The following is a 9,175-nucleotide window of genomic DNA, read 5'->3' as shown; positions in this document are numbered from 1 at the left end:
TCGTTTTTCATCTTTGTCTTTCAGCACCAGAGTTACCAAGTTTACTCGCACATAGCTATAGTCTTCCCTTCATTTTTTATCAAAAAAATTGCGTACCGTTACCACTGGCGATGTCCGTGAAAAAAAAGCTAAAAAGTTGCGTGTCTTGGATACGAAAGAAATCGGTACAGCGTCGTTGCACGTCCACAAGCACGCTTTCGTGCATTGTCATACGAGACGACGAAGGTGCGTTACGTTAGTACGCATAACACGCATATATAGCGAGAGGGAGAGACGATCCTCGTCATCCGGAAAATTTCTCCACACTTCGGAACCTGCAAAGAATCGTTTAGAATCGTAAAGATTACAATAATAGTTCAAAATTTACACAAAACAAAATTTGTGCATAGAAAAAAATCTTTATTTTTATTATTACTTTTTATTAGTTACGCGATGGATATTATATTCAGTTTTTATTCTGTTATACAATTATTTCAGTCATGCATAAGCAAAAATATTTGATATCTTGATATCAAATGTTTCATTTTATGCGTTAAACATCTTTAATTAATTATATTATTAGCTAATTATATTTATAATTAATTTATAATTTATAATTTATTCTAACTAATAATTTACAAAGAAAATGATATTATTTTAATGCAGATATTTAAATAATATAATTAATCTATTGCAATGTTACAAAGTATGCCAATTTTTTGATAAATTTAATTTCTAAATTTCTTGATTTAAATTCTAAAATATTGGGCTTGAATATTTTATTAAATTTGAGCAAAAAGAATAGATTCCGGTACCGGGAATCGAACCCGAGCCTCCTGGGTGAGAGCCAGGTATCCTAGCCACTAGACCATACCGGATTACGATGAAGATCGTCAGTCGTGCGTCTTGATGATACTACGAGAGAAGCTGCATTTCCCTCTCACACATTGTCACTGTCAGAACACACTGCATTCGTAATCCGGTATGGTCTAGTGGCTAGGATACCTGGCTCTCACCCAGGAGGCTCGGGTTCGATTCCCGGTACCGGAATACTTACTTTTTGCTCAGATTTATTCTAATTGTAAGATTTACATGGGGTAAGAAAGTGCCTCTTATATATATTTTACAAGTTTTTTTTTTTAAATATATTAATTTGGATTACATTATAATATAACAGAGTTTTGAATAATGAATCGATAAAACAAATTTTAACTGCAAGTTGGAAACAGTTGGAAAATGATTAACGTTGAACTATTAATAATACGACGCGTCAATGCTTTCGTCGAGTGTGAAAGATTATCACGTTCGACGCGTCGTGGTTGACATATTATGCTCTGGTGGTGTTATCTAAAATTAGATCCGTGCATGACAATGGCCCATTTTAGTGCACGCTATCATGCAGCGACTTCGAAGGGCGTGAAATCGGCGTGTTCTTGGTTAACGCGTTCCGTGCCGCGTAAATGAAAATTCCTTTCGCGCGTTGTGCCAAGGACAGCAAATGCGGGACGATACGTAGGGAGGTCAACCGGTCGGCTTATTCGCACATGGCCAATTGAAGATATAAATGTCGTTTGTTATAACCACTTCGGAATTTTACAACAGGCGCGGTAAAGTCGCGAAAGCGGGTGAGTTTACGCTTGATTTGTCCTTTATCAGTGCAATTTCGATCGTGAAAAGCGATGGATCAATGAAATTGTTAGGCATCATTATTGTGTTCAATTTCCTGAATCTATTCTACTAAAACACAATACGATAACCACGTAATAGACGTCGTGTCTCTCAACTTTTTGTTCGTCGACATTTTGCGATTAGTACTATTTCGTTCAATTGTTGATCTTCGATAATTTAGCGCTGCCTTTTCGGAAATTTTTAATATAACCGAATGATCGAAAAAACGTAGTATTGTTCATTATCCAATTTACATATAAATCCACTTTCTTTTTATCTATAGATTCTATACAAATCAAAAATTTAATACAAGTGGTTGTTAATTAAATAATTTATTGAGCATTTTTATATAGAATAATCTTAATTAGTAATAAACAAATACACAATTTAGAGTTGATTGCGTTTGAAAAAATTCAATTATTAAATATCTAATTTATAAGTTATCAGAGCGCACGGTACGACTTTCATCGTTTCTGAATTCGAAAATATAAATATAGTCAAGTTACGTCTGTTTTCTTTCTTCGACTTCTCGTAATAAGCATAACGTCGAGTATGGCGGGACCTCGATGTCGGGAAAGAAATGTGACCAGAGTATTATAGTATCCGGAACCTGAAAGCCACAAGACGATGGGGCTGGCGCCGGGCTTGCTCTCAAGCACGTATTCGCTCCGACCACTTTTCTCGAGTCCTCGAAATTAACATCATCCACTCAATCGTTCTAGCATTTAGCTATTACGGCGTAGTTTCCTGCTTTTTTTCTCGGCGCGTTTCACCCTCCATATGGCTCTTTATGATGATTCCGCCTTTTTTTTCGTAGCACTTCGAGTGATATTTATTTCTTCACTCGTTAGTCTTTAATATCTCATTATTACTAAAAAAAAAAGTAAGACATTTATTTGAGATTTTTCAAGAGATGAATTGAAACTGTAATAAATTAACATCCATGCGTAATCGATTCTTTCGGAAATACAGATTATAAAATTTACAGTACATTTCAGTATATGTGTAAACTGATTTTTCCATTTTCCCCTCAATAATTATACTTTGCAGCTTCCTCGTTAAGGTGATTTTATGAGTTCTCGTAAATATTATAACATTAAGTTCATTGCCATAATTTAAGATATAATAAAGAAGAGACTTCCTTTCACATGTATGATATCGTAATATAATAAAGTTTTGTATAGGTACTATTTAAAGTATCTTGGAATGATACGTTTTATTATTGATAAAAAATATACTTACATTTTTATTTTTATACTTTATTATAAAGAAACATTTATCTTTCAAATAAATCGTACACGTTCGTAATTATATCAAAATTTATTTTTGCAACACAATAAAATATGGTTACGAATGAATATGTTTATTTCGAATGTTTCCAGATGACTCTACTTTGAGATCCGTCGAGTATGACTTCTACAATGGGATTGCAGCAGCAGGCTGCATCCCAGGATACAGTGGATTTTGCTGGTTATTTGCAATCTACACAATGCCATCATGGAAATCAGACGGAAGGACAGGTGCAGAGTTGTCAAAAATCACCGCACCGAGAGCACAACAGTAGCTTCACTAGCACGAAAGGCCTCCTCAATGGGCCCGGGCAGAACAATTGTTTCCTCAACAGCGCCGTACAAGTAAGAAAAAAATTATAGTAGAATATTTGCATCTAAATATCATCACACAAATCTTGATTTATTAAATATCATAATTAAAGTTCTATATTTTTTTATTAAATTATGTTTAAAAAAATATTTATGCATATATATCTCGCGAGAGATACATGTAGGTTGTAATATTTTAATATTATTGGAGAATATAGTGTGCATGTGTGTGTGTTTATATATATATATATAACTAATTTTTTATATAGAGTTTATTTTAAATACAACAATCTCTTTCTCTTCCTCTCGAGTCTATACGCGTTTTTCGAAGGCGAACGGGCGCCTTAAGCGTATGCAACCCGCTACTCTACCTTGTTACTCCAATCTTCTTAAAACAGATAGGCGCTGGCACATATCTTTTACATATATAAAGTTATATTGGATCAATTACGAAGTTTGATTAATCAAATACGAGTTGGTGAACCCGACTAGTAATTAATATATATATATAGGAAAATAAAAAAAATTAAGATAATATTCAGTTATCTTTCATCAGGAAGTTTTTAAATGTTAAAGTTTTCGAGTGATAAAGCAATTGCAAAAAATTATTTCGGTTTTGCGAGTAAGATAAATAATATTTAAGTAAAAAGTCAAATATACATTTGTACACAAATAAAATTTGAGGATCTGCGGTCTTTGACGTTCAAGAGATGTCATTTCAGCAAGAGGTATTCCTGTTCGCTATTTTCTCGAAGACTTTTACGAGTCTCGTCGTCCCATTTATGAGCACGATTCATCATTAAATCTTTAAACTTGCTGTCCTAAGGGGTCTTCGAAGCATGCGTAAATATTCATGACTGTTAAGTGACAGGATACGTGAATTTTTTTTTTTTTTTTTTTTTTTTTTTTTAAGCGGATTGTCTGATTGCTTTTAAGTCTTTCGTGAGTACATTGGTATCTTTCGGCTTAAACTTCTCGCTTTTTAATAGCGCGTTTCGCAATGTAATTACTTTATTCAGTTAAGTACATCGACCACGAGTTTGAAAACTGAGAGGAAGAGATCACGTTTGTTCGTATTATCATTAAGAAGCGATCATGAATACCGTGTTAAATATAATTTATTGATTGAACAAGTTTCAAGAGACAGTTTCCAGGATTATAACACTTGTATTGTGTGTTACAAACTCAGATAAAATATTTACTTTTATATTTGTTACATCCATTTATGAGAAAGAGAGAAATATATATTTAATTAGCTTTCTAAAGGAGTAAATAATTCTTTTCATGACTGGTTAGAGAGCTTATTTTTTCATATATGTATAATACGATGGTGGGTATCGTAAAATCGATTTTATTTTGAAAAAATACAAATGCTAATCTAAGAGAACTAACGTTCTGTTAGCGAGATCGCTCAACATGAGGCACGCGTACCAATACCAATACCTTGGCTTACGTGACACGTGATACAAGTGTTTTAAGCGCAAACTGCGCACGCGGCCAGGGTGTGGTAACTGCTTTGTCTCGTGTTACGAATAGAAAATAAACGACATCGACGCCATCGGGGGGGTTCTCCTCGTGACCATAGTAATAGCTTTACGACATTTGTAGTCGATGACAATATTTGTTTTATTCATTAATTCCGCGACAATCGCGTAAAAGTATTGTCGTTATTTTTAATAATTACGCGATCGATAGACAAGTACAGATTTATACAGATACGGATGCGGAGCCGAATTGTTTATCGAATGACTGGATGATCGCGTTTCCGGGTCGCAATTTTCCTCTGCTCGATGTTGATAGACCATTTAATCGGCTTGTAAAGTTCCGAAATAGATTAAGGGAAGCTGTAGGATTGTGTGTACCCAGCGTACCCGGTGTATCGTTGGCGCGAGTTTACTGACGAAACGACGATACGAAACTTGTTTTGCTGGATTATCGCGATGCCTGCTGCGCGTAAATGCATAACAGCCTGTTGAGCATTTTCGTTTTTCGTCAAAGTGTCTGACAATCTTTAAATACCGGCATTATCATCTACAGACTGACAGTCACGGTGAGTAACGCCAGTGATAAAAATGCATATGTAGCTGGCGTTCCCATCCTCTGGCGATGTAGTCACCAGCAAGAATAACGCCATGATAGCACGAAGCCCGCAAACGATAACGTCGTGTGAGCGAGTACTACACGCGTTCCCGACGTTTGTTTTACGGCGATTATGTTAAACAAGCGTTTCTTGATGAGTATTATTAATCTTTCACAGATAAGCAGATGATCAGTGTATGGGCGCGGGTATTCAACAAACTCGTGTGATCATTCAATTCTGCACTTTACTCTTTTATTTGAATTTAATTATATTTTCTCAACAATTGTCATATTTTTTATTTAACATTTTGACGCAAAATCGATATGTTATTCGAAACAAAAATCGAACTTTAGATTTCGATCGGCTGCATACTTTCCTTTTAACAATGGTAATTTCTTGGATTGTTTCCACGCATCGAAGATGTTGAATGTTGTGCGATGCGCATTCATAAAAATCCTCGATCAATCGAAGAATCACCGAGCGAAGAAACATTTCATCGTTGGACGATCACAATCGTCGGAACGCGCATAAACTATTGACGACTAGAGGAAAATCACAGGTTACGACGTATCCGAGCATCTTTTATAATAGGTGTAAGGTATCTTCCGAGTACTACGGACTGCTAAGTTCAAGGTTACGCGATATCGATTTACGCTTCTGTTTCTTATTGATTCTCTTTGAATTTTGTTGTAAAATTTAAAGAGATATGAACATTAGAAAGTCTTGTCCACAGTCTTCTCGCACATAAATAGAATCTGCAAATAATTAAAATTCATTTTCACAGTTTTATCAAACTCGCCGGAAATTCTTCGAATAGTCGAGGACTTTTATAAAATTTTGATATGTCATGAAGAGATGAGATATTAAACTCATATATATGTATAATTCCGTAATGTAATGTTAAAATTGCAATGGTGGACAAAATGATGATTCAGTTTGTTTGGGAAAGTTGCGGGAAAATATATTCTCCTTGCTGTTAAACTGCTGGCGAGTGTTGTCTTTCCGTTACAAATGTGGAGAAAGAATTGGTATGAGACAGTAGAGTCCTGTTTAGCTGTTTATCTTGATTACCGTACGTAACGGTGTAGCGCGATGTCCAAGCAACGTTACTTTGTCACTGGTTTATATTTTTGCATACTAATTCGCATTTAGCAGTATATTTGTTAAAAAGTTTGAAATTTATTAGAGAAAAAGCGCTTTTTTATTTAAATTAAATATATATATATATTTCGTATTCTGCAAAAAATTTTTGCCATCAACCGCGCGTGAATACGACGTTTATGTATAAAATGAATGATTCACTGAGAGTTAATGCTAACCCTATATACACGTGCAGTAGTAATGGCATATGTAACCTGTTATTATTTTCGTAACACCTGTCATGAAAGGTAACAACTTGTCGATTCCAGCAAAACTTCCGGAAGCAATTAAGCTATTCTTATATTTGGAGCTATATTCACCTGTGCATCAATTGACTAATGCCATCTGTCTTAGTAAATGAAAAAAAAAAAAAAAATATCATTGTCGAATTGCAAACATTTTTGTTAACTTGCTGTTAAATTTGCTATTTTTTTGTGTTCGGTAAAACTCTAGTTTTAATTTATAGTTAATTAAAATTTAACAAACGTTATATATATATATATATATATATATAAATTAACTTTTATTTTATCAGCTATATTAGTATAACTATTGTAAGCACATAAAAACGCGAAGCATTTACATTTTTGGTCTTATTTGTCTTTCGGGACGATCCGTGTACCATCGTTCTCGCGTTCACGTTTCCTGCACCCACGCCCCAGTTAAGGTTCAAGGTTCCTCACGCGATCATTCTTATAAAGAGAAACGCTATGATATTCACCATTGCCGATCGTAAGTAATCGCAAAAAAGCATTGCTTGGCACGCATGTTATTTATCGATTAGCACATTTGCCGCGTTAATCCGGAAGGGCTACCCTACTCACATCCGTATGAGCATTATCGTGTTAATTAACTCTTTTGGTTGAATGAATTTCCCATTCTAATTGGTTCAACACGGCGTCGTAAAAAGGTGGAAAGCGGTGCGCGAGCCTGATGTAGACACTTAATACATTTTACGCTGCTCACGCTATAATTGTTCCCATAGTGTGAAACACAATGCACTTTTCTCCTCTACTATTTGTCGCCGATTGTGCAGTGATTCTACTTTACGCAGTTTCCGTATATCCGATGATCTGATTTCTACATTATAATTAGATCCTTTAAAACTCGTTAAGATAGTTAAATTTACACGCAATTAAAGCTTACGTTATATATTCTCGACTCCCATATAAAGAACTCTGAGCATGTGGATAAAACGTTGATAATTATATGAATAATATAAATTATTTGGGGAATTTTCCTCGGCTTTATATGAAGTTTCTTGTTTTAATTTGGTTAAAAAAGGAAGCGTCGAAATCTACGCAATAATATAATTATTGAAATCGCATAATGGTGTGAATTATTATATATTTAATTTCTCTAAAAAGTTCTTTATTTGTTTGAATGAAAAACTTTTAAAAAATTACTTCCTAGTATGCTTTAAATAACACAATGATTGACTATAAAAATCTACAATATTTGAGGAGATAAAAACGGCATTGTTATCCGAGATGAAAAAAGACATATCTTCCAGCTGCCGGCACGTGATCGATGTACACCTGACCCGATCTTTCCTCGGGATTTACCCTTCGCAAAATGAAGGTATGAGAACACTGACGCGTGCCATCCGCGTCGGGACACAGCTGTTTCGTGATCCACATGATGCAGATGTACACCTCGTGGTATTGAATTAAGAAGATTCGTCGGAGAAAACGATCAGTTGTAATTTAGCAAATCTTGATTATCTTTATCAATTTTATCTTGCATTTACCAACCACGTTCGCGCGTATCTCTTCATCTTGACCGAATTTGCGCGAGGTTTGCCTTCATATTTTTATACGGCAACAAGCAACAAGTTAAACACGATCGTGTCAACAAAGCAAGGCGTCGTAGAAGCAGGAGTGCCCGAAGGTTCCGTGATGTCACAAGTCGCTGGCCCATGAATCCGGGACTCATTTCGGTGACAATGGAGGAAGACGCGGAGTACACATTTAGATCGAGAGCACACACGAGTAGCGTCCGACCCTTGAGGGAAGAAACACACACACACACACTTACACACATTCGTGACTAATGGCGGATGGAACCTGCTACGCGATTCTGACAGCAGGTGTCTGGGAAGCGACTCTTCTGACTCATCGCCAGGTGATATCTGCTCGATGCAAGGAAGGAACCGGAAGCTCGTCCGCAAAAGGCGTACCGCCTCCTTCGCTTTCGTTCGTGAAGGAAAGCGAAGCGCGCGTTTGCTTGTCTCCAGCTTTGATTTTGCGATCAAACGACCGTGTCGTTACTTTGCGCATCCTTCGAACTTCATCCGCTTCGCCACGGCTTATTAACTTTATCTTGCCGATGTCGCCGCAGACTGGTCTAATACACGATTACTCGGTATATTTTATGGTCATTCGATCATTACTATTATATGACTCACTGTTGCAGTCAATGTTGCAGTGAACAGAACGATAACAAAGGTTAAACCAATATTAGTTTATTTATTACATGGGATGCTATCAGAATTAAAACAAATGTGTGATATTTTTTTTTGATTTAACAAAAACAGAAAGATTTGATTGAAGAATTTAGTTTAACTTTATTACTTTTCTTAGAACTATGTATTTATATGTGAAATTTACAGAATGCATAAGACTAGTTCGAAATAATCTATTTCATTCACGCTCTATAAATTTCCTTTATCGTTATTAACAACTTTATTCTCCGGATCATCTTGTAT

General features: G+C 35.5%; 1 protein-coding gene and 2 non-coding genes across 4 annotated transcripts in view; 2 read left to right on the top strand and 1 right to left on the bottom strand.

Moving 5' to 3' along the window:
* Nucleotides 1–9,175, top strand: part of LOC115241759 — a 73,667-nt gene that overhangs the window by 16,315 nt on the left and 48,177 nt on the right. For both annotated transcript variants that reach the window (XM_029817685.1, XM_029817684.1), the window contains exon 2: nt 3,030–3,281. In XM_029817685.1, the coding sequence (XP_029673545.1) occupies nt 3,057–3,281 (225 nt within the window). In that variant the 5' untranslated portion in view covers nt 3,030–3,056. The remainder of the gene's footprint in view (nt 1–3,029; nt 3,282–9,175) is intronic.
* Trnae-cuc lies at nt 786–857 on the bottom strand. The gene has a single exon. It is a non-coding gene; the product is annotated as a tRNA-Glu (tRNA).
* Trnae-cuc lies at nt 958–1,029 on the top strand. The gene has a single exon. It is a non-coding gene; the product is annotated as a tRNA-Glu (tRNA).

This window comes from Formica exsecta, unplaced genomic scaffold (genome assembly GCF_003651465.1).
Source record: "Formica exsecta isolate Colony F162 unplaced genomic scaffold, ASM365146v1 scaffold51, whole genome shotgun sequence".
Taxonomy (NCBI): domain Eukaryota; kingdom Metazoa; phylum Arthropoda; class Insecta; order Hymenoptera; family Formicidae; genus Formica; species Formica exsecta.
This window is presented reverse-complemented; position numbering and strand designations above follow the sequence as displayed.